This window comes from Harpegnathos saltator, unplaced genomic scaffold, assembly GCF_003227715.2.
Source record: "Harpegnathos saltator strain DR-91 unplaced genomic scaffold, Hsal_v8.6 scaffold659, whole genome shotgun sequence".
In the NCBI taxonomy this organism is placed as follows: domain Eukaryota; kingdom Metazoa; phylum Arthropoda; class Insecta; order Hymenoptera; family Formicidae; genus Harpegnathos; species Harpegnathos saltator.
The window spans coordinates 618,215-642,531 of NW_020230492.1; the positions used below are offsets into that span (position 1 = coordinate 618,215).

A 24,317-nucleotide genomic window follows, 5' to 3' on the forward strand; every position below is an offset into this window, starting at 1 on the left:
TCAACTATAAAGTTTATACGTGATTACATATCGAAGATTAAGAATCGCGAATTAAAAATTTGAACTTGACAGTAGATCGAATTGGTCAATTTGGCCGGCTAGTGTGATAGTTACTTTCTTTATATTAAATTATTTTTGTTTGGTAACATTGCGGCTGTCAAGGAAACAGCAGCTTTTAAATTTCTTCCAATGGCTGCCAACGTCAACGAGGATAAGCTGTTTCGCATTAATAATCGTTTGTGCTATTTTTCAAATAACGGAGCATATTTAGCGGTTGCGTTCCATTCTAATTTACTTATAAAAGACGCGAAGACCTTCGACACTTGTCACTCGTTTGTATTTGCCGACGTGATACAAGTTAGTTTACATCGACAGATTAGAATTATCAATTCAATCAGAGCGCTGTCTCACTAACAACAATATACATATTTAGATTTTTATTTGTCATATTACAGTGCATAGAATGGTCTCCAAATAGTGAATATATTTTATGTGCAAATATAAAGAAGGCCATTGTTCAGGTATATTCAGTGCATCATCCCAAGTGGAAATGTAAACTTACAGAAGGCAGCGTAGGTTTACAAAGTGTTACTTGGTCCCCAGATAGCAAATGTATCCTTACCATAGCAGATTTTAATGTATGTATAGCATAACATTATTATATTTATCATATATGATACAGTACATTATTATAAATGATAATAATATTAGTAATGAATAATATATATTGCACACATATATCATAACATATGAATATATATATATATAGTTGAATATATAGTTTCTTAAGCACTGGTAATATAAATAATGATAAAAGAAAAATTGTATCTTTCATATAAACTTTTATTGTAATATGAAAAAGATTCAATATTTTACAGATTCAAATATCTATTTGGGACTTGGAAGATCAGACTGTATCATATATACAAAATCTAAAAACGTCTGCTTTTGATAAATTGCACTTTAGTCCCAGTAGTAGGAGATTAGCTGTGATAACTACAGAGAAAAACAAAGATACAGTGGAGATTTACAGAACAGACAATTGGAAAATAAGTCGAGTGAGTATATACATAAAAATAATTATGTTGAGCTTTTTGTACAATTGTATTATATAAAAATAACATAATAACAAAATGGTTATCTACTTCAATTTTGATATAATAGGAGAACTATGTCTTTATAAATAGCGATATATCTATATCTTGTATCTTAACAATAGAGTCAGAACCACAACTCGCCAATCGCAATGTACTAAGCAGCTGTTTGTTACTAGGTTGAAACTTAAGCCTCTTTACAGTCAAATGATGAGCTTCAGAAGTATCATATTTTACCAATTTCCATTCGATAATCCTGACATTCGTAGTTAACATATAGATTTCTATATTTCCTGCTTCATATCCAACTGCCAGAATGTAAGATCCTTGTGTGATGCAGTATGGTGCAAAACATACAGCTGTAACTGACTGATTCTGTGTATCCAAGGTTGCTTCTTGAACAACACTAACGTTATTTTCTTCCGTCGTCACGGACCATATGCCTACTTTCCCATCTCTGGATCCAGTTGCAAAGTAATTCGAATCTCCTGTCCAGGCACAGCACCAGATGATTCGTGAGTGTGGACTATTGTGCTTCAAGCTGGTCACGATTAATAAGTAACTTCCATCATGCTCTTTAAATAGCGACCATTTCCTGTCTCTTGAGACTGACAGTAAATATTTGTCATTTGGTGAAAATTCCATTTGCGTTACAGTTAATTGATGAGAGACCAATTTTTGAACTTGCGACCATGTGCTGCAACTCCACAATATGATCGTCGCGTGTTCCAAATTCGTCGACTTGCATGCTGTAGCCAGTAAGCATCCATCGTGCCTTGCTGCCATGCAAAATATCTCGTAGCCGTGTCCGTAAAGTTTCTGCAATTCCGGCCAAAGTGTATTTTGCGTGAGTTCTTCTTCCGTGGGTGTTTCATACTCGCTGTCCTTCGTAGTTAAATTCTGTACGGTCTTGTACTCGACGATTTCTTCATCAAACGTCGCCTTGTTCGTCAGTCCAAGAGAAGGCACGGTAGCGCCACTAACTGCTATAGACTTGAAATCTTCCACATCTGCCAACGATCTTAAGCGATTTCTAAATGTCGATGTAGCTGTGAAAACACGTACCACCTTTTCTTCTGCTCCGGAAGCGTACATGTACGGTGCCAACATAATCAGACATGACATATCATGTCCATGAACCTGAGGACGTGCGATCTCGTGCCATCGTTCCTCGAGGTTGTCTTTCCATGCTGCATGAATTCTTGTAGTTTTGTCCGTGCTGGCTGTAAGGAGGAACCTGTAAAACATTACAGAATAATTTATCATTTTCTTATTCATATTCACAGAGCTACACTGGTAAACATTACATGCACATATACATATGCATATATTAAATATTATAAATTTGGGACTTGTACAGACCTTCCTTTAGGTTCCCAACATAAGTCAACTACTTCAGAAAAATGACCGCTGGGTGCCGATCGTGGAAGCCATTTTGCGATTTCCTGAGAATATTTCCAAATATGAAAAGAACCCTGGTAATCATATCCCAATATGTGTAGTCCATCTGGAGCAAACTTGCAACCATAGAAACCCAGAGAATTGCCACCAACTTCTCCAACAAGTACTTCTTCTGCCCAAATCCCAACAGAGTCATCAAACTTCCATATAATCATGGATTTGTCAAACGAAGAAGATAATAATCTTATCGATTGACTACCGTCATTCTCCCGTTTGATGGGTTGCCAATGTACTCCGTAAATCCAGCTTTCATGACCATAAAGAAGAGACTCCAAAGTAACATTGTATTCTGTATTATCTATTGTGAAAATTTCTCTTTTCTGCATGAACTTATCACTCGATAATTTCGTGGCAGTTTTACTAATTTTCCATAATCGTATCGTGGTATCTTCTGAGCCTGTCGCGAGAAAGATGCTTCCATCACTGTCGTGACAAAAGTCCATACATTTTACCCAATCTTGGTGCCCCGATAAACTCTGCACTCTCACAAAATTCAATTCTAGTTGATCCGCGGTGCAAAGCACGACAGAGAAATTTTCCAACGCCGTAGCCATGAGAAGATGTTTCGTGTTTGATAGATGTGTCAAACGGCAGTTTATCGAAAACTTTCCGCCGAAGTCCATCGTTTGGATAACGTTTACGTCTGCATTATCCCGTCTCAAGTAAATCTTCAATTCGCTGCCAGTACCTACGCATATCAATAGCCTTGGGTGATTCGACGATGCATCGTCGATCAGCTGAAGGGAATCCGCAAATATCACGGCACATCCTACATCCAATATCGAGGTGTCCCGGAAAGAGTTGCTCTGGCAATCCTTGCTCCAAATGATTACGGTGCCGTCTACGGAACAGGACAACAATTCCGTTTCTAATACGTCGTTTCTCGGCCTGATCCAATGTACCGTAGTGACACGATCGCTATGCCGGTGCAACGTGTGTACGATGCGACCGATGTGCATGCACGGTTCATAAATCGCGACCGCATTGCACGCACCGAAGCAAACGAGACCGTTATTGGCCCAATCCGCGCAATGAGGCACGCGATTGCACGCACAGGAAATGTAACATGTTGTCATTTTGAAATCTTTCATGTCGTAAATCGTGTAATGAAACGGTTGTCTCGGACAACGAATTCCACGCACAAGTCGCAACCGTGAGCGGCCATTGCTTGAATTTACAGGCGTACCAATAGCGTCGCTGCGATATAAAGAAATCCCAAAGTGTCATAAAGGCATTTTTATATGAATTTTCGCAGCAATTTTAAAATTTAAAATTTCTTACAGCGTCTCCAATTGAGTTGAACTTTCAACTCAGTCTAAAACTACTAGAAAATACATCTCATTATGGATTAGCAGGTAATTAATGATTTTGAAATTATTGCAGAAACTCATTTGCGATCGTTTGCGCAACATCGACAGGATTCGCTGGTCACCGAACGACGAATTATTATGCATATGGTGTTCATCTCCCGCCGAACCTAAACTTATTGTTTATTCTACCGTGTGGGAGAAACATGTGGCTGCATTTTCTCCGTTGGAAATTACACAGCCACCCGAAACGGTATACAGTTTTGAAAGAAAATTGAAAGGAATCGAAAATGTCGAATGGATGCCCAGCGGACAATTTTTAGCTGTAATTGGATGTAACGAAGTGGTAATTCGTTATATTGTAGATTTTTATAAAGTTCTTGATTATTACTTATTGTATAAAATTACTTATCCTCTAATCATAATTTATGTATACAGATTATCATTCTTAATTACATTACATGGACACCACTGTTACAATTATATTTAGATCCATTGATCAGAGAATGTAATTATTTAACAAGGGTATATAAGGAGTTTATTGATTCGGGAAAAAACCCGAACAAATATATTGTCTCCTGCAATGAACGTGTTCGTAAGTAAAAGATATTGAACTAGTTTCTAAGAAATCCCATTAAAAATCCAAACGTAGATTGGATGAGAAATTAAAAGCCTATAAAATAGTTTATGATCAAAGTCTATCTGATATCTCTTTTGTAATTTCAGTTCGCGAAATACATGAACGTCCTATATGTATAGAAATTGGAAAAAAGGATAGCAGTGATAATTTCTCAGTAGCGAAGGTTAATCTATTTGAATTCAGTGTCTGTGGACAATACTTAGCTGTAAAACACGAGCTTTATCCTACCACATTATGGATATGGGACATTTTTACTGACTATCTTGATTATTTGCTACTTGAAAATCCTATCACGAGTAGGTTGTCGAAATATCAAACAATTCTCTCTTAGAGGTAGTATTAATATATTATATTTTTATTTATAGCCATTAAATGGAGTCCCGTTCACCCACAATTATTGGTGTTCTCCGAGTATACCACACGTGTGTACGAATGGAGCCGAAAAAGTACAAGAATTCTACCAATGTCTAAGTATATGTCGGTCGTAGATGCTCATTGGCACCCTACCGGAGATAAAGTTGCATTATGCGGTTATAATAAGGCAATGATTTATGAAATCACAGATATATCTTAGCAAGTAATAATTTAAATTGACATCTGATGCTGATTGTATTTTGATATTATAAAATATTTTTTTGTGCAAATATTTAATAATATTGTGTTATTTTATTGGCTCTGTATTATTTGAATATTTTATAGATTTCTACTTCTTAAGATGATATATAATCGAGAAAAAGATTTAATTTCTCCTAATTTTTTTTTTTTGTCACTTGTACTCGGCTAACATAATTCAGCACAACTCGTAGAATTCGAATATCTACCATGGTTCAAAAGTATAGTGATATGAAAATTATTCCTAAAATTATACCTAAAAATTACTTTCTTTGAATGCTCGTACTGCAAAAACCAGCTATCTGAGGATATTTTGCAATTAGAAAAAGTTGTTGGGTTTGACTAGTATAATCCGGCACAACTTTCGAAATTTCGTAAATTTCTTGACATCACCAATTTTTAGAAATTTTTTTTGCAATCTGAGTGGTTTTCGATACATCTCTAAGTAGTTTCTTATTGTACTCGATTAGCACAATTCAGTACAACTTGCAGACTTGCGATAAATGCATTGTAGAAAAAGTTATTTGTTAATTTGTATTTTAACTTTAATATTTTTTTTCTACTGAACGAAAGGAGATATCCAGTTTCTTTAAATGATATAACGCAGCACAGGTATATAGGAATTCACAGACAAAAATTGAGTTCATTTGGACAAGAGTGCGGGGCTGCCAAAAATTTAGTTTTCCTTAATTTTCTTGAGTATGTTTTGAGTTATAGAGTTGCAGATTGCGGCACAATACGGCACAAACGTAGTACAATACGGTACAATAAAGAAAAATTCGAAAAGTGCGGGGCTACCAAAAATTTAGTATTTCATAATTTTCTTAAGCCCGCTTTGAGTTACAGAGTTGCGGATTGCGGCACAATCGTAGCACAATACGGTACAATAAAAAAAAACTTAAAATTCGAAAAGTACGGGACTACCAAAAATTTAGTTTTCTTTAATTTTCTTGAGTACGCTTTGAATTACAGAGTTGCGGATTGCGGCACAATACGGCACAATTCGAAAGAATATAAAATTCGAAAAGTGCGGGGCCAGATGGCGTCCTTTCCCAGTGCGGAAAGTCGGTGTCGCCGAAAACGACGTGTTGGCCACTCTCAAGTTTCTCTCTGGTTTGTGTTACTATGCTATGGATTTTCAGTGCTGGCAATGAATATCAGAATGCAATTTGTGTATTCGTAACTTTGTCATGCTGTTAATTTGATAGTGTTTAAAAATATATAAAGTATTATAAAGTCGAATTTACAGCTGTAAAATTTTTATTAAATAATAACTATTTATAAGAGAAGAACTTTCAGTGATTTAAATAAACTATAGCTGTTTCTGTAATATATAAGTTAGTAGTTTTGCAGCTGTAGTGTTTTTTCAATAAAAATAAATATTTTTTATCATTCAGTTGAAGAAAATAACCACAATGTCCACCAACGTTACACATATGGAAAAAGAATTAGATTTGAGTAATGCTGGCCGTGGCGTATGGCTTGTCAAAGTTCCTAAATATATAGCTAATAAATGGGAAAAAGCACCTGGTAATATAGAAGTTGGCAAATTAAAAATAACAAAGTAAGTTTATATTTAGTACAGAATATATAAAAATGAAAATAATTGCTTTATTCTATCGGTATAATTTATTACATTCATTTTAATTCTTTTTCCTTATTTCCAGAAATCCTGGACAGAAAGCTGAAGTATCTCTCAGATTGTCAGAAGCTGTCTTGGCCCTGAAAGAATCTGGAGAAGAGGAAATACCAAAGCAACACAGGCTAGATGTTACTACTGTTACTACACAAATATTAGGAGTTTTTTCTCATGTTACTCGTAAGTTTAGATAAATTTCTGTGTTTCATGTTAAATCCTTATCAATATCTGTTAATTTTTTAGCATCCACAAGTTCAGATGCGATCGTTCCAGAAACAGAAAAGATCTTCATGGAAGGAAGAATTGTACAAAAATTGGAATGCAGGCCATATGGTATTATATCAACTAAATATTTTTTTCATTCTAGATATTTTCTATTATCAAACTTTTCTTTTAGCTGATAATTGTTATATGAAACTAAAGTTGGAAAGCATTAAAAGAGCTTCTGTGCCACAAAGACAAGTTCAGCAATTAGACAGAGTAGTACAGAACTTTAAGCCAGTATCTGACCATAAACACAATGTAAGCTTTATTTCCTGACTTTTTTTAGATAAGTTTAAATACATAGACAGTCTGAGAAGTTTTCAACTTGACACATACATGGCATTAGAAACTGTCAAACTATAATTGTATTGAAAAGTGGCATCCCTGATATAAACCCATGTAAAATTTTATTCGATCTGTCAAGTCATTCGAATAGTAGCACCAGTTGAAAAAGCTTTGTGCAAGATGGATGCTGCATTTGCTAACAATTGACCAAAAATGCATTCGAATGCATATTTCTCAAACATGTTTGGATCATTTTAAGCAAAATAAAATAGATTTCAAGCGTCATTTCATAACTGTTAATGAAACTTGGATCCACCACTATACACCAAAGTGAAAAGAATCTTTCGGAATCACACTTAATGATGGTATTGAATTACGTTGGAAAAACGTTGGAATAAATGTATTGAAGTTTCAGGAGATTATATTGCAAAAAAAAACATTTCACGGCAGAAAAAATTCTTTCATTATTAGGCTGAGAACTTTTCAGACTGCTCTCGTACTTTATTATATATATAATAATATTTCATAGATCGAATATGCTGAGAAGAAGAAAGCAGAAGGAAAGAAGATGAGAGATGACAAAGAGGCTGTATTAGGAATGCTTTTTGCAGCATTTGAAAGACACCAATATTATAATATAAAGGATCTTGTGAAAATCACTAGGCAACCTATTGTAAGTATATTATATATATATGTAATGTCTGAATATATCTTTTTGATAATTATATATTTGTTTACATAAATTTCAGGTTTATCTGAAGGAAATACTAAATGAAGTTTGTAACTATAATTTAAAAAATCCCCATAGAAATATGTGGGAATTAAAACCAGAATATCGGCACTATAAGGAAGATGAAAAGGTTACAGAAAGTACATCAAAAAAAGATGATGATTCTGAAGATGATTGACTGTTATCCAATTTTTATGTTTATTACATATATATATTATACATACTTGATTTATACATACCTAATTTGATAAAATTTGGAATAACATTAGTCAATAAAATCGCTATGTAAAAGCTCTTAAATATATAATTTATGAATATACATATTCATGCTTTGAAAAAAAACCATATATATTTATCACAGTCAACAAACTGATATCTATTAGGGATTTGAATAAGTTTTCGGTGTTTTTTCGTGAAAATGAATGCTTTATTTAAAAAAATTAGTAAAGAACATGTCATTGAAAGTATTGTCCATCGCTAGCCACTATTTGCTCCCATCTTTCTGGCAGCATACGAATAACATGTCGAAAGAACGACTAATCTTTTGAGATTATCCACGAATCGACCCATTTTTTGGCATCTTCATAAGAATGGAAGTGCTGCTCAGCCAGGCCATGAGTCATCGATCGGACCAAGTGGTAATCTGAAGGAGCAATGTCCGATGAATACGACGGATGGGGTAGGACTTCCCATTTGAGCGTTTCCAAGTAGGTTTTGACCGGTTTTGCAACATGTGGCCGAGCGTTGTCATGCTGCAAAATTATTTTGTCGTGTCTCTCCTCGTATTGTGGCCGTTTTTCCTTCAATGCTCGGCTCAAACGCATCAATTGTAGTCGATAGCGATCTCCTGTGATGGTTTCGTTGGGTTTGAGGAGCTCATAATATACTACACCTAGCTGATCTCACCAAATATAGAGCATGAGCTTGGAACCATGGATATTCGACTTTGCTGTCAATATTGATGGCCGGGCTTACCCCACGATTTTCTACGCTTCGAGTTATCGTAGTATATCCACTTTTCATCGCGTCACGATACGATGCAAAAAATCTTTCCTTTTCTGCCGTTGAAGCAGCTATTCACATGTGAAAAACACCGTTCTACGTCTCTCGACTTCAATTCGTACGGCACCCAATTTCCTTGCTTTTGAATCATTCCTCATGCTTTTAAACGTTTGGCAACTGTTGTGTGATCAAACTCCTAATGATTCTGCAAGTTCATTTTGCGTCTGACATGGGTCTTCATCGAGTAATGCTTCCAATTCTTCATCTTCAAACTTTTTCGGTGCATTAGAGCGTTCTTTATCTTCAACATAAAAATTATTATTTTTAAAGCGTCTAAACTAATCTCTGCATGTTGTTTCCGACTGAGCATGGTCGCTGTAAGTCTCCACAAGAATTCTATGTGCTTCAGCTACAGATTTTTTTTTTAAAGTAATGCAGTAAATTCCCCGCAAATACTCTTTTTGGCACGAAATTAGACATGTTTAACGCTATGAAAAAATATGTTGTTTACGCTTCTACGGAATAACATATACTGTCACTTCGAGCCTAATAGTGAAGCTTCACGATGAAGTTGGCTGTAGTATTGCCTGATGCAAAAAGGCTAAGATAACACCATCTGCCGGGAAACAGCGAGAACTTATTCAAGTCCCCAATATTTACAGACCAAAAACTACTCAAAATATATAAAAGTAGTTAAAATATTAGTCATATTTTGTATTTTGCCAATTATTATGGAGATCTGCTAATTGACTTTTGCAGTCAAATGTTTGCAAATGCTTGAAACATTAACATTTGATGAGAGCATATGACTTCAATTTTTATTTCTTCATTGGCAGGAATAAATAAAACGGAGCCGCGACAGTAGGTTTTGGAAGATATATTCGCTTTGCCATCTATTATTATCAAAATGCTGGCTGAAGTCCTTGGTATTAATTTGTAAAACGATTGTTCAGGTGGTATCTGAAATATTCGAGATAAGTATCAAATCAAGAAGTACAATTATAATTAATATCAAACACACAGGAACTTACAATGATTTTGGCGACCGCAAATTCTGACACTGGTGGACGGAAGATTTCAGTATATATATCTTCCCGAGATGGTAATAACTTTTGAATAGAAGATAACACACAGTCAAATGTCATGCTTTGCATTAAATTCGGCAGATCTCTCTGTTTCGGTGTCAAGCCAGCTCTTATAACATTATCTGAACATACCATGCATTCTATGCAATCTGTGGAAATTATTAGTCATTTACACATTATACAAGTCACCAAATGTCAAGCTTAAAAACAAAAGCTTACCACCAGAGAGATATGCATGAATTACATTTGGTGGAATATATATGGCTTCACCTGGTTGCAAAGTAATATAATTTAATAAATACACTGCAAAACAGCCCACATCACCAGGAAAGTCAGTGTGTAAGTGTTGCAGTAAATCAAAATTCATTAGTTTTTTGTAAGCATCATCTAAGAACAATTGCATGTCACTATATTTTTCACAATATAATACTTGCACAGATGAAAATACTTATTAAATATTCTATATGTAGAGATTTGTACCTCTTTTCTCCAATCTTTCTAACAATTGTGTAATATGGAGTATCACTGAATCACGACTCATAAGAGTAAAAAAACACTTTTTCAAAGCATCAGTGATCAAGGAATCACTTGCTTTTAACAGCAAGCAAGCATTGTCTTCTCCTACTGCAGCAGATAATTCTGGTAATTCTTCCATATATTTTTTTATATCATTGATTGGACGGAATCCACAGAGTGCTTTGAAAGGAGTCAAAGCTATTGCAAGTTCTGGTTTATGGTTTGGATCTTTATAAACATTCGGAAACAGGTTGTGTAAAACTTCTGCTTTCTCCTAAAAGTCAATATTATCTACAAGGTATTATATTCTTGATAATAAAGATCTACTTATATTCTCTAAAAAAGAAAAGAAAAATCTTATTACCTTATCTGGATGTACTTGAATAGACAAAGCTTTATTTATAGACAAGACTTTGAAAAGGAAAGATAAGTCAGTACCACCAAAATTTTGTGTCTCTATATTACTACCTAGCACATTTATGTTCTCTTGGATATATTTCTGCAAAGGTATTTTCATATCTTTGAGATATGATGGACCGTTCTTGTGAATACCCATCCATAATTCTGCATATGGTTTATGCTCATCCAACACAAAATCAGCATTAGCTGTCCTCATCAAATCTGCTACAATACTGTTACTACCATGTTTTCCCCAATCATATGTTTGAATTGCACATTCAAGTTCCATTTTACTAAATTATCTGCAATAAAAGATAAAGCAAATCTTTAAAGTATGTGTGTGTGTTTAAAAATATGGTTACCTTTCATATTTTATATAACAATATGTTTGTATAAAATTACATAAAAGGAACAAACAATTTATTCAAAATGAACTAACCTGCTTTCGCAACAATTAATAGAAATATTCAGTTATCATCCTATTTATGTCTTTAAAATCAAAGATTATTTTACTTCATGGCTTATCTTATCATTTCAATGATATAAATGATATGATACAAATTATCCCACCACTAACAAGGTAACATTAAAGATTGTCAGCCCTGGGTAAATTTTTGTGTTGGCAAAGGGATCCCGAGGGGCCCGGCCGCAACCGCCCACAAGATGACATCTGCCTCGCGCCTTAGGCCGATTGCACAGGACGCGACAACGCTTGCCGCGCGGCAGAAATTGGTTAGAGAATATCACAGTAACCAATCAACGTCTCACATGTCGCATATTTCGTAAATACTATTTCCGGGTAAGAAAGATGCTGAATGGCTACCGCAGTATTCCCTAACTAACTTCCGTCGGTGAATGTGCCGCATCTATGTGCAACCGGCCACACTTGTACACAGAAGCCATAATTTCTGATGGATTCCTTTCTACATCATCTATAATTTATGCATAAATGTCTTCTCTTCTACGCACGCTACCATCTTATTTCTTCTTCCTCATTTAACACTCGTCTTTCCGTAAGGTATGTTATTCAGTGTCAAACTTGGTAGCATTTATATCGTTTTATATATATATATAATTATTTGAACAATTAACATAATTATTACAATTGTTATTACAGTCAACAGAAGAATTGCCAATTGCAAAAATGGTGGCTCAGAAAAAACAGGTAGCTATTACCACGTGCACGTTTATATGTATACTTACATAGCTTAATTTAATATAAAATTATATTTTTGAATATTATTTTATTTTAGACTGTGCTAAATTAAATTACAATGGAAATTTAAGCTTATATAAATTCTTTTTGTTGTCTATTTAGTTGGTTTTATAATGGTCTTTATTTTATGTGTGTGCTAATATTAATTTATATGTATCCAATAAAATATTCTCCTGTTTATGCAGAAAAAGGCTCAGGAGAGCATCAACACCAGATTAGCATTAGTTATGAAATCTGGTAAATATGTCCTTGGTTACAAGCAAACTCTGAAGTCTCTTCGCCAGGGCAAAGCAAAATTGGTCATCATTGCAAATAACACGCCACCATTGAGGTGAGACTGAGAAGTAGTACTCCTTTTATAGCGGCAAATTGATATGGATATTTGTCTCCTAAGTCAATTAATTAAAAATGTTATTGGTCATTAAGTAAAGAATTTAAAATCAAGATTTTCTATAGCAAATTATACATAATAAAAGTTGTTGAAATAATAATTTTGGAATAAATTATTTTGATTAAAGTTATATTAATTAAAGCTAATGGAATTAAGATAACTGTATTGATTTGCGCATTATTAATTAAGGAGGAGTTCTACGGAGTAGTCTCCTGCCCCTGCTTGTAAGTGCACAGGGCACCAAAGTTGTAATTTTATTCATCTTTCAAATATATTTTGTTTAAATTTAACAGGAAATCGGAGATCGAATACTATGCCATGTTGGCGAAAACTGGTGTGCATCATTACACAGGAAATAATATTGAATTAGGGACAGCTTGTGGAAAGTATTTCAGAGTTTGTACTCTTTCGATCACAGATCCTGGCAATTCTGACATTATAAAATCGATGCCAACCGGTGATCAAGCATAATATGTGTTTTTAATTTAATAAATAATTTGAAAATTAGGCTTGTTTGTTATGTTTGAAATTTTATACATGATATATGTAAGGTTCTATAATAAGAGGTTGCATCTGATACACTTAAGAAAGTAGTTTGTATACGTCATTTTTATTGTCAATCTTAAAATATAAAAATCTAATAATTATAGTTCTAATATCAATAATGGCGTCATCAATAGCTGGTTACACATAGAACGTGACAACGCTTGCTGTGCGATGGAAGTTTGTCAGGGAATATCACTAACCAATCAACGTCCCACATGCCGCATGTTTTGTAAATACTAATTCCGGGCAAGCAATGTGCTGAATGGCTACCGCAGTATTCTCTAGCCATAGACATTGACCCATATTCAGAACATGCTTATAACTATGTTAGTGCGCTGTTAACTAATCAGAAGGCATATTGCGTGGCTTTTCATTGGTTAATAGCGCGCTAACATAGTTACAAGCGTGTTCCGAATATGGGCCTATATAGTACCAGATCTGTAAATATGAAACCGGAATTTGCCCATAGATGGCTCTAGCTGTCAATGTAGTTACCGTCAAACCGCGTCATTGGCCATTCCCATTTGTTGACATCTGACAAAGATTTTCAACTCACAATAATACAAGTTTCATACAACAGCATAGTTTGTAATAGTGTTGAACATGTCGAATTTTGTGCCTGGAAGCTACGATTTGCGGACAGCATTGATTTTCTGTTACCATTTGAAGAAAATTGCTGTAGAATCGCATCGAATGCTTGTCGAAGCTTACGGTGAGCATGCTCTTGGTAAATTACAGTGCTTTGAGTGGTTTAAAAAATTCAAACGTGGCGATTTTGACGTGAGAAACGAAGAACGTGGAAGACCACCGAAAAAGTTTGAAGACAGTGAATTGCAAGCATTATTGGATGAGGATGACGCTCAAACGCAACAACTTGCGGATCAATTAAATGTGACACGAGAAGCCGTCTCCATACGTTTGAAAGTCATGGGAAAGATCCAGAAGATGGGAAAATGGGTTCCACATGAACTGAATGAAAGACAGCAGGAAAACCGAAAAACTTGCGAAATGCCGCTCGCCAGGTACAAAAGAAAGTCATTTCTCCATCAAATTGTGACTGGCGATGAAAAGTAGATATATTTTGAGAATCCTAAGCGTAAAAGACCATGGGTAACTTCAAACGAACCATCGACATCGACTGCAAGGCCAAATTGCTATGGACGGAAGACTGGCCGCGTTCAGTAGAACAAAATGATCAGTGAACGCTTAGTGATTATTGTCTGTGATTGGAGCATTCTTTTAGATTCTTCATAGCCCCAGAAGTATTTACCAATCAGGAGCGAGAATCACTAAGCTCTCACTGATCACTTTGGTCTGCTGAACGCAGCCAATGGCTGCATTCAGCAGACTCAATAGTTTGACAACATTACTAGATTTTCCACTGAATCTCGCTCCTGATTGGTAAATACTTCTGGGTTTATGAAGAATCTAAAAGAATGCTCCAATTACAGACAATAATCACTAAGCGCTCTCTAATCACTTTGGCTGCGTTCAGAAAACACAACGGTTGAATAAAGCTAAGACTCCATGCATGCGGTGAGCTGCGGCAAATGCTGCGATGACCAATCAGGAGGGAGGCGCAAGTCCGGTTGCGGCAAGCTCCGGCATGCGTCTGTCTCCTGATTGGTCACCGCAGCCGTTTGCCGGAGCTCACCGCATGCATGGAGTCTTAGCTTAATTCGTCAACGTTATCGGTCTGAATGTAAGGATCTAACAGTAAGGACCAATAGTTACTGAGCGCTCAGTGAGCGCGTTGTTTTCTGAACGCAACCTTTGTTCTACTGAACGCGGCCATTGGATTACATATTTCACTACGGACTACTGCGCATGCGCAAATCTCTCCTTTCGCCGATCATTTTATGCCGACTATTTCACATTCTTCTGATTTGTAAGTTTATGCGTCCATTTGTTGGATGTGAAGCGTGAGCAAAGGTAAGTTGAGGCAGAATTTCTTTTAATTTGTAGAAAATAGGAGCAAAATTTTGCACGATTGCGTTTATCTCAGCAATTTATTGTCATAAGTATCGAGCTTCTCGGATACATATCATATTTTATCCTCTTTATATTTGTAATGTGGAGAGAATTGTTATTGTGTGCTTTGCACGTGGCAAATTGCGACGAAGTGCAATCGAAGCAAGCAAGTGCTATCGAAGGAAGCGTACGCCTCGCTGCAGTACGTTTATTGCAGTTTACTAGACGCATCATAACGACTGCACTTGATCACAATCTATCGCAAACGATATAATCGCATAAATATTCGCGAGGTTAGTCTTCCTTCGCGGTGTTAGTCATAGCGAAGAGATCGACAGTACTGCTTCCATTTTCTCCGTTCACTTAGAATCTTCGGTCTGTAGCTATCAAATTATAGACGTGATATATACATGTATAGCGCACATGGAAAATAATTATACGACTTTCATTTTGTCGTACATTAGATGACTCATAAAGCAAATCATATATGATATATATCACAAATAACCGGACAAAATACGTAAGTAGGTACAGCATACGTTTGAAATCTTCATCTTCTAACCTATTTGTTACCTATAAATCAATTTCATCGAGCATTTCCCTGTTGCATAAAAGTTATGCAGAATCGCTCAGATTCGCCGAATTATTCAAACAACGATTTTTCTTTCAAAGGGTACTAATCCCATACGAGAAGAAGAATCATCTACATAAAGAATCATGCCACAGAACGAGTATATTGAGAGGCACCGTAAACTCTACGGTCGCCGCTTGGATTATGAAGAAAGAAAGAGGAAAAGGGAGGCTCGCGCACCTCATAAACGAGCGGAGCAAGCCCGTAGTTTGCGCGGTCTCAAGGCTAAGATGTTCAACAAAGAACGACGTAACGAGAAGATCCAAATGAAGAGGAAGATCAAAGCTCATGAAGAAAAGAAGATCAAACAAAAATCTGACAAACTACCAGAAGGAGCCTTACCTTGGTATTTGTTGGATCGCGATGTGACAGAACGTGCTAAAGTACTGTCAAACATGATCAAGCAAAAGCGCAAGGAAAAGGTTGGCAAATGGGATGTTCCAATACCTAAAGTCAGAGCGCAGTCGGAATCAGAAGTTTTTAAAGTACTAAGAAGCGGCAAATCGAAGCGAAAGTCTTGGAAGAGAATGGTGACCAAGGTGACATTTGTCGGAGAAAATTTCACGAGGAAACCACCTAAATTTGAAAGATTCATCAGACCAATGGCATTGAGATTCAAAACCGCACATGTCACTCATCCAGAATTGAAAGCAACATTCTCACTACCGATCATTAATGTCAAGAAAAACCCTAGCTCGCCTATGTACACAAGTTTGGGTGTCATTACCAAGGGTACTATTATTGAAGTAAATATCTCGGAACTGGGTCTTGTAACACAAACAGGCAAAGTTGTATGGGGCAAATATGCACAAGTTACCAATAATCCCGAAAATGATGGATGTATTAATGCAGTTTTGCTTGTATAGACCATTACAAATGTACAATTATTTGTAAAATTCAGATTCTAAATTATTCATGTATTGACAGTTTCTTAAATATAAAAATATCCAAAGAAATATCTTTCATTATGGAATTACCCACCATTTCCCATATTTATATTTAAGTATATAATTTGTTTAAGCATAATTTAATGTAATTAATTTGCAAAAACAAGTTCATACAAACATAAGATGAACATATATCAGTCGTTCATTTCAGCTTTAGATTTAAATCAGGTTTTTGAATTTGTTTAACTACATGACAGATGAATGATACAGTTTGTTATAGGTTCATCATGCAAATTTTCGTGAAAACTCTTACGGGGAAGACCATCACCCTCGAAGTTGAGGCATCAGATACTATTGAAAATGTAAAGGCAAAAATACAAGATAAAGAAGGTAAAGGTTTTCACTATCCATAGTATTTTCACATATCGGTTTAATCTGAATGTAAATTATTTTATATAAATAGAGCACTAAACAATCAATATGAAAATTAAATTGTTGTTCTTAATGCACAAATTACATTTAAAGAAAAACCACGTTTACGAATATATTATTCCGTGCATTAGGATCTTATAAGAATAGGATCTTATAAGAAAATTGTATGTGACTTTTTTTTATATGTAATATAATTTATATACTAAGACAGAATGATTTAGTTTTTAATAGTTCTTGTTTATTTAGTTTTTTTTTCACTTAGAACCATATAAAAATTATTTTTTCTAAACATTTCGCTTATTGTTTCAGGAATTCCACCAGATCAACAAAGACTGATCTTCGCTGGAAAACAACTGGAAGATGGGAGAACTTTATCTGACTATAACATTCAAAAAGAGTCTACTTTACATTTAGTGTTGCGCTTGCGAGGTGGTGCAAAAAAGCGCAAGAAGAAGAATTATTCGACTCCCAAAAAAATTAAACATAAAAAGAAGAAAGTGAAATTAGCAGTGCTGAAGTACTATAAGGTAATCTGTCTGTTTTATTTTTTGTCTACTTACTTTCGATTTGCTTTTCGCCATTGAGTCGCAAAATATTTAAATACATTGTAAACTGTATTTTACAGGTGGACGAAAATGGAAAAATCCATCGTTTGCGCCGTGAATGTCCTATGGAACAATGTGGTGCGGGTGTGTTTATGGCAGCAATGGAAGACCGCCATTACTGTGGCAAATGCGGATACACTCTTGTTTTTAATAAGCCAGATGACAAATAAAGTCCGGCAGAAATGAACTCTTACATATATGCAGTATATACATTTCACCTTCCATTCCCATCTCTTTTAATTATTTTCATCGGACACAAGCTCTCTAATCTCATTTCTCCATATGTATTATGTTATTTTAATTCTATTAATGTTATGCCAGGGTTGAATTGAAAAAAAGTACAAGGGAATTCTTGAAAAATTTCAACTGATCATTCTAAAAATCATCTATTGCTTGTAACATTCACCTCGTAATGCTTAAATTTAAAGCTTACATTCAATATCATACACCAAATATGTTATGCACTAGATTCTTGACATTAAAGACTATTGACATCAAGAATTACCAATGACAACTCTATGTCTCATTTTAAATTACGACGTTAGAGGTAAGAAAAGGAAGTCGCAGAAAATGTTTTATGTGCGTGAACGGTTTTTACAATTTGACTTTTACTCTGACATTGCGAGCTATAAATATTTTACTTTTAAGATAAAATACTGAATTTTTTACAACTAAATCAGAGTTGCTAAGTCACATTGCTATGAAAATATCCGAACTACGAAGTGGACGATCGAAGAATGGAAAGACTTTGCTGGAAAATCACGTAGTTTCAAGAATTTCATCTGAAAATTAGATGAAGGAAGAACGTTATCAAACTACACATCTAAAAAAAGTCCACCTTACGTTCGATATTTTGCTTGTGGAATGAATAAATACCAAGAACGGTGCTTCAATACCACATCCATATAAAACAGGAAATGGTAAATACAAGACTGTAACCAATAAGTTAAAGAATATTATTACAGCAAATAAACTTTCCCATCTGTTCATTTTTATCAAGTATCTCTGACATTCTCATATATATTTCTAGTTTTCTCGTCTCTAACGTCGCAATTCTAGTCATTAAAAATGTACATATTACGAACCCTGAATCAACTCTAATTGATCTAAAACTAAAATCACAAGTTTCATTAGTTAAGTAGATTCTACATACAACTTTTTTGCACACCATTGTCTCCCGTAGTAAATTACCGTAACGATTATTATATTCGAACAATAAAACTGTACACCTATAGCGCATAAGAACCATCAACAACTTTAAAGTGACAATAATAGGAAGAATACACATTTTTTAACAGCCCGTAGATGTTCTACGTGGTCGGTTTGCGTGTTAAAATTCCATAATATTTGCGAAACTATATTTTATGCATAATGCTCACATGATTTTTACAATCGTAAAAACAAAAACAAAAACTATTATTTTACATTTCCGTCTTGGTTCGCCGTTCTGTACGTGAATCGGCATTTTTCAAACTTGGCTTCAACACCGAGAACATCTTTTCCGTTGCGGTAGGATGAATGCTCATTTGTAGTTCCGTTAAAGATTCCTCTGTCTTTAAAGCGAGATTAAGACATCTTAGTTTTATTGTTGAATCTATACACATATAGTTACATCAGTTTGGATCTTACCTGCCTAAGTAGTTGTGCGGCTGTATGTAGAACCCTCTGCCATTTTCTCATTTCTACATTGTGCAAACTTTCTTGCTGTTGCAAAAGATTGATCCAGTCTTCTTCAGTCTTTGGCGTATTTCTACAAAAGCAAACGATATAACTCTTTCCTCCGCTACATGCGAAATATATGCAACACACTCACTTTAATACATGTAGATCCATAATAGTGTACGCAGCAGCTTCTTCGAGTCCCCACAATTTATAATACAACAAGCCGTTAATTACCATTAAACACAGCACAGCAATCAACAATATCGTGCTGAGAATCATATTGGTGTCGCTTCTAACAGTAACGGCTGTGCAAGGGGAAGAAAGACATCTCATAACGTAAAATGATTTTCAAACAAACAATGCGTATAGGAACATATTTCAGTCGTACATTTACCATGAGCGTGCGGCGAATTGGAAGGAGAGATTTGGTGATTCGTAATTATGTGTTCGGAGGCATGAATTTGCAACGCGGACCCGACGCCCGTCGCGCGCCGTCGTTTCCTCGTTTTCCGCTTCAAGCCTCCGCTTGCACTACCTTCTTCGGCTTCCATCATTAATGCCTTTACTAAACTACTGAAATACTCTTCTAAGCCTGACCAACAATTCTTCTCAATCATAGCTGTTTTTGTCCGAAACAATATTCGTTAGTTTATTGCTCGACTTGTTTTTACTGTTTTCAACCGCGAAATCATTTTCATTCTATTCTACTTACTCTTCATTAAACCCCACATATTCCTTTTGTACTTGATCTGTGAGAAAACTGTGATATTTGTTTCGTTCTCGGAAACACTATTTATACAATAATGCGTCAAAACGCTGAATGAATCGGCATAGGGTACACCGCTATTAACGTTCTCCACGTCGATACAATAATTATGGCCCGGTCTGCTACACGGTAGCATCACCTGCGAGGAATAAATGGAAACTTTACTTAGAGAATACATAATATGTGTAACACTCGACGCAATGACTCCACATTCCCCTTACGTGGATCTTTGCTGTTACCTGTGTCTCCGTAACATGGCATGTTTTCGGGCCGAAAGTAGAATGTGGCAAGAATACTGTGAACGAAAGTGTTCTCATCTTCTGATCAGTTTGCTCGTTTTGCGTCCATGCAGATTGTATCAAATCTAAATCAATGAATATATTAGAGAGAGAAAGAGAAACTGTGATAACGGATGGTAAAAAAAGAAATTAATCTATATTAGTCACAAAATGTGCACACATGCACGCGCGCAACATTACGCAACGTGTTAACACGTACATCGTCGTGAATTTAAAAAAACTTGTTTCCCTCGAATTGCTTCAAACCTATATTTTTAATTTAAGAAAATTAATTAATTAATTTAGGAAAAAATATAAATGTTTTTTTCTTTCTTAAGGGAAAAGTTGATGATACACAATGCCCATCCTTTTCTTTTTTTTTTTGTAAATTTGAAACAATTTACGATAGTTCTTGAATTATGTTTAAAAATATTTAAAATTAATTGGTATTTTTGGGCGATAATTATGCAATAGAATCTTTATTATTGTGTTACCGGTGGTCTTGCGGGCAGTATGAAAATCTAAGAAGAATTTCGAATTTGTGAAGAGTAATGTAAATAGCTGGTCGATGTGAATAGGCAATGTCGCTTGGTTAACTTGCCGACCTTCATGCAGGGAGGTACAGACCATGGAGCTCCGCATGTTTATTTTCACTGGAACAAGCATTATCACGACGTTACGCGCTTTATCGTATGTAACCCAATAGAGTGTAGTATTTACATGTTTTCAGATTAAAACTCTGCTGCTCCTAGCACAGATTTCTAATCGAAGTATCACATGGATCTATTATATTCCTTTTCATATTATAATGTATGTTACAGCGGTGATCTGTGTTAGTAAAAATAAACTAAACGTTAATGGAGCGTCAGGATGATTTATAAATGTATCTTATCATTCGAATGGAACTTTTTCATTATGATTAAGTGAGAGTTAAAGTGATATCCGCAAAATATTCGTAAAATCTGCGAGGGAATACTTACGACCGTGTTTTTCGGCCTCGCTTTCCGTCGTATCGCTTAAATCCGTCAGGTCGAGAACAGGTTCCGATCTGGGCAATGACGGAGGCTGCTGAACCTGCGGTGGTTGAGGCTGTTGGGATTCAGCGAGCTCAGTAGGAGCGGAATCCGCGGCTGGGGTTGCAGTGTTCTCCATTGTCACTCCCTCGGCCTTTATTTTCATCGAATAAAAAATGATAACACAAAGAGAAACGCTTGATACTGCTTCTTCTAAATACGATATTATCTATGGCTTACTTCAGAAAAAGATTCTACAGAGAGACGAGTCGACAACTTTTCTTCGTCTGCTGCGGGTAACGGTGGCACGTAATCTTCGTCGTCAGAAGTCAAGCCTAATTCATCACCGTAACAAGCGTGTACAAGTTGCCACATTTCAGCCATACTCATAGGCTGAAAAATACCAAAATTTCTTATTGTAAGAAGCACATATCAGTTAGAGGTATAAGATATTTAAAAGTTTTTCAGCTTAATCTACTTCTACATCGACTTTCGTGGAAGAAATACCTGCTATCTTTAATAGCTAACTCTATTGCAATAATATTTAGCAATATTCTGAGAAAGCAAAACAATTTCTTAACGAACTTTCTTGTCTCGTTCCTTTTTCATTTTTCATTGTTTGTGCAAATCTATGCTGAGATTAGGATATTCTTTTGAAAGCGCAAGGAAACTCGAGTTAGTTATTATATACAATATATGCATACCTCGCCAATAAGAGCATTTTGCCAAACACGAAATAACATCACATATGTTTTATCTCTCGCTCCAAACGATGTTAGGAAGAACTTGTCAGTAACGGTGCATATCAGGATAGCATTTGGAATGACAAGCGCAGTTTTTTCTTTGGTAATAGATGTAACATCTTTCCAACGTAAGGAGACTAATGTCTCCCACATAAATATATTAGCATAAAAGCACACATAATTTTGAGATACATAAAGTCTACCATGTACCAATATTTCACGCTGTAGAGCACAAGAATAATCTAAAAGTCATAATGCTAGATTAATTAAATCGTAGAATGTTACATAATCGGTTTTACGTATGCTAATATGGATGCAACAAATGTAAGGAGTTAGTCTGGCAAGACAGATTTGCAAGCGATAAAATACAGCATGATACATTCTCTCGTATTGGTTGGGAGCAGGGAAAGGGAGGAAGAAACACTCTTAAAATAATACTTACCTACCACCAACCTCTCGTCATCAGGCACGTCCTTGAATATTCGCTTAAAATCTTCGGAACGAGACTTGTAAGTTGGATAAAGCACATTATACCAGGATGACTTCTTCTTACTCCGGTCACTACTGCGTGCCTCTTTTTTACCCTCGTGAACGGAGCTCTTACTGAGCTCGGTCGAGTCCGATGATCTATTTATCTGATCCTATATATTTTCCGATAAAATAATTACAGGTTTCTCACACAGATATATATGAAAATTCCAATCACAAAGTTATGTATACCTGAGAAGATAGTTGATCTTCCGATTTGTTTAAACGAAGTGACTCTTTGGTAGCGGAATCAGAATGTAATCTAGAATATTCTCGCCTATTGTACGCTCTTGGACTAGGGCGTGGGGATAAGTTAGGACTGGACACAGGACTATTACGTTCAACAGCAGATCCAGAGAGCGTTTCTTGAGCGTTTTCCGTAGACGTTATATTTCCTAAATTTGCTGCAGAACTTTGATTACCCAAGCTGGAAGAATTGATGCTGCTAATTACCTCATGACTAGATATCAATAGGTTCTCCACGGATTTGTTCCTGTTGGTGATAGAAGAGAAGCAAATGATTAGGCAGGTAGGTAGGTAGGTAGGTAGGTAGGTAGATGGACGCTAACGCCTGTAGAGAGTTCGAGATTGCATTCGCGACCGATGGTACGTACATGCTTATACCGAACGCGGCCGAATCGTTTTCCGTTTCGAAGTAGCAAGTCACGCGATGTCAGCGTCCAAGCTTCCACGCTCGGAGCTGTCAAACATCGGAGGCGGCTTTGCGACGGACTCGCCGACAGGTTTAAATTGAAGAGTCGACGTAATAGTAGATTATAAGGTTCCGCACAGCGTATAAAGCAACTCTCGTGCGATCGTTAGTATGCATTTAGCTGGCCGAGAGAGCGTTTGTTCAAACACTCAGCACCGATACTTGAAGCTTTCTCCGATAAGAGCGACACATTTCAGATAAAAAACAGATGCAAGGATCACCACTTCATCTGGCATCAATCTCTTCGTGTCGTGACAATGGCTCGACAACAATCGCAGGACATTGCGGTACACTCCTTATCCTCCTATCAGACCTTATTGTTGACCTTTCTTCTCGTTATCTACGATATCGGGGTGCTATTACCGTTGCAATTACATCACAAAAAACCTACCCGAGAACGCTCGATCGCGTTTGAAAATGCTGCGACGCATCGAGCATGAATCATGTGATACAGACTTTATTTACGACTACGTTCATTGGAACGAAACGCTCGCCGAACGCCACTATTCGTTCAATATATAAGTATGGTTCTGATTGGTGTGTAATTTCAACTGGAACGTGAAATTGGCCGCGTTCAGTAGAACAAAGTGATCAGAGAGCGCTTAGTGATTATTGTCTGTGATTGGAGTATTCTTTTAGATTCTTCATAGACCCAGAAGTATTTACCAATCAGGAGCGAGATTCAGTGGAAAATCCAGTAATGTTGTCCAACTATTGAGTCTGTTGAATGCAGCCATTGTTTCTTTTATATACTTCCTGCAAATTCTTTCTTTGTTGTTCTCTCTCTCTCTCTCTCTCTCTCTCTCTCTCTCTCTCTCATGTTCCTAAATATGTAAATAAAAATAAATTTCATAACATCACTAATCACTTCAGAAGCAATTCGAATCCAAATCAGTCAAAAA

The 24,317-nt window shown here is 35.9% G+C and overlaps 8 protein-coding genes across 17 annotated transcripts; 5 read left to right on the top strand and 3 right to left on the bottom strand.

The window, feature by feature from the left end:
* The first annotated feature begins 44 nt into the window (after positions 1-44).
* LOC105185144 (WD repeat-containing protein WRAP73) lies at positions 45-5,104 on the top strand. Of its 2 annotated transcripts, none has more exons than XM_011144424.3 (7): positions 45-357; positions 456-638; positions 879-1,058; positions 3,939-4,187; positions 4,301-4,457; positions 4,589-4,798; positions 4,868-5,104. In XM_011144424.3, the coding sequence occupies exons 1-7, from the start codon at positions 190-192 to the stop codon at positions 5,074-5,076; spliced, it is 1,356 nt and encodes a 451-aa protein (XP_011142726.1). In that variant the 5' UTR covers positions 45-189; the 3' UTR covers positions 5,077-5,104. The 2 variants fall into 2 exon arrangements, with proteins under 2 accessions (XP_011142726.1, XP_011142725.1); XM_011144423.3 differs by having other exon boundaries at positions 50-357; positions 3,939-4,208.
* On the bottom strand, positions 1,151-3,716 carry Elp2 (elongator complex protein 2). Its single transcript, XM_011144422.3, has 2 exons — positions 2,457-3,716; positions 1,151-2,331 (listed from the first exon to the last, which is right to left on the bottom strand). Exons 1-2 carry the CDS (start codon positions 3,644-3,646, stop codon positions 1,170-1,172), a joined length of 2,352 nt encoding a protein of 783 aa, XP_011142724.1. The 5' UTR covers positions 3,647-3,716; the 3' UTR covers positions 1,151-1,169.
* A 601-nt stretch (positions 5,105-5,705) lies between the features above and the next one.
* Positions 5,706-9,934, top strand: TfIIFbeta (transcription factor TFIIFbeta). Of its 2 annotated transcripts, XM_025304965.1 has the most exons (9): positions 5,708-5,995; positions 6,087-6,227; positions 6,512-6,678; positions 6,782-6,933; positions 6,997-7,086; positions 7,151-7,275; positions 7,832-7,975; positions 8,052-8,162; positions 9,871-9,934. In XM_025304965.1, exons 3-9 carry the CDS (start codon positions 6,530-6,532, stop codon positions 9,874-9,876), a joined length of 777 nt encoding a protein of 258 aa, XP_025160750.1. In that variant the 5' UTR covers positions 5,708-5,995; positions 6,087-6,227; positions 6,512-6,529; the 3' UTR covers positions 9,877-9,934. The 2 variants fall into 2 exon arrangements, with proteins under 2 accessions (XP_019697833.1, XP_025160750.1); XM_019842274.2 differs by lacking the exon at positions 9,871-9,934 and having other exon boundaries at positions 5,706-5,995; positions 8,052-8,323.
* Positions 9,598-11,617, bottom strand: Mpi (mannose phosphate isomerase). 2 transcript variants are annotated; one of them, XM_011144421.3, is made up of 6 exons: positions 11,474-11,617; positions 11,000-11,336; positions 10,600-10,909; positions 10,339-10,506; positions 10,066-10,268; positions 9,598-9,994 (listed from the first exon to the last, which is right to left on the bottom strand). In XM_011144421.3, exons 2-6 carry the CDS (start codon positions 11,321-11,323, stop codon positions 9,794-9,796), a joined length of 1,206 nt encoding a protein of 401 aa, XP_011142723.1. In that variant the 5' UTR covers positions 11,324-11,336; positions 11,474-11,617; the 3' UTR covers positions 9,598-9,793. The 2 variants fall into 2 exon arrangements, with proteins under 2 accessions (XP_011142723.1, XP_019697871.1); XM_019842312.2 differs by having other exon boundaries at positions 10,339-10,389; positions 11,474-11,616.
* A 266-nt stretch (positions 11,618-11,883) lies between these two features.
* Positions 11,884-13,145, top strand: RpL30 (ribosomal protein L30). The gene is made up of 4 exons (XM_011144417.3): positions 11,884-12,052; positions 12,152-12,199; positions 12,436-12,581; positions 12,935-13,145. Exons 2-4 carry the CDS (start codon positions 12,179-12,181, stop codon positions 13,110-13,112), a joined length of 345 nt encoding a protein of 114 aa, XP_011142719.1. The 5' UTR covers positions 11,884-12,052; positions 12,152-12,178; the 3' UTR covers positions 13,113-13,145.
* Positions 13,146-15,010: 1,865 nt separating this feature from the next.
* On the top strand, positions 15,011-17,906 carry RpS27A (ribosomal protein S27A). Of its 2 annotated transcripts, none has more exons than XM_011144413.3 (4): positions 15,011-15,119; positions 16,957-17,066; positions 17,418-17,635; positions 17,734-17,906. In XM_011144413.3, exons 2-4 carry the CDS (start codon positions 16,964-16,966, stop codon positions 17,881-17,883), a joined length of 471 nt encoding a protein of 156 aa, XP_011142715.1. In that variant the 5' UTR covers positions 15,011-15,119; positions 16,957-16,963; the 3' UTR covers positions 17,884-17,906. The 2 variants fall into 2 exon arrangements, with proteins under 2 accessions (XP_011142715.1, XP_011142713.1); XM_011144411.3 differs by having other exon boundaries at positions 15,058-15,119; positions 16,947-17,066.
* Ip259 (NSA2 ribosome biogenesis factor-like IP259) lies at positions 15,057-16,783 on the top strand. 4 transcript variants are annotated; one of them, XM_019842292.2, is made up of 2 exons: positions 15,057-15,119; positions 15,831-16,783. In XM_019842292.2, exon 2 carries the CDS (start codon positions 15,876-15,878, stop codon positions 16,653-16,655), a length of 780 nt encoding a protein of 259 aa, XP_019697851.1. In that variant the 5' UTR covers positions 15,057-15,119; positions 15,831-15,875; the 3' UTR covers positions 16,656-16,783. The 4 variants fall into 4 exon arrangements, with proteins under 4 accessions (XP_019697851.1, XP_011142712.1, XP_011142711.1 ...); XM_011144410.3 differs by lacking the exon at positions 15,057-15,119 and adding an exon at positions 15,145-15,682; XM_011144409.3 differs by lacking the exon at positions 15,057-15,119 and adding an exon at positions 15,145-15,678.
* Positions 17,907-18,083: 177 nt separating the features above from the next.
* Positions 18,084-23,898, bottom strand: LOC105185138 (GRAM domain containing 1B). 3 transcript variants are annotated; one of them, XM_011144414.3, is made up of 13 exons: positions 23,318-23,895; positions 22,896-23,196; positions 22,618-22,816; positions 22,137-22,417; positions 21,673-21,825; positions 21,400-21,586; positions 20,914-21,072; positions 20,381-20,505; positions 20,088-20,280; positions 19,764-19,994; positions 19,527-19,680; positions 19,343-19,463; positions 18,084-19,266 (listed from the first exon to the last, which is right to left on the bottom strand). In XM_011144414.3, coding segments are annotated over exons 1-13 (2,238 nt in total). In that variant the 5' UTR covers positions 23,320-23,895; the 3' UTR covers positions 18,084-19,134. The 3 variants fall into 3 exon arrangements, with proteins under 3 accessions (XP_011142716.1, XP_011142717.1, XP_011142718.1); XM_011144415.3 differs by having other exon boundaries at positions 19,770-19,994; positions 23,318-23,894; XM_011144416.3 differs by lacking the exon at positions 20,914-21,072 and having other exon boundaries at positions 23,318-23,898.
* Between the last annotated feature and the right edge of the window lie 419 nt (positions 23,899-24,317).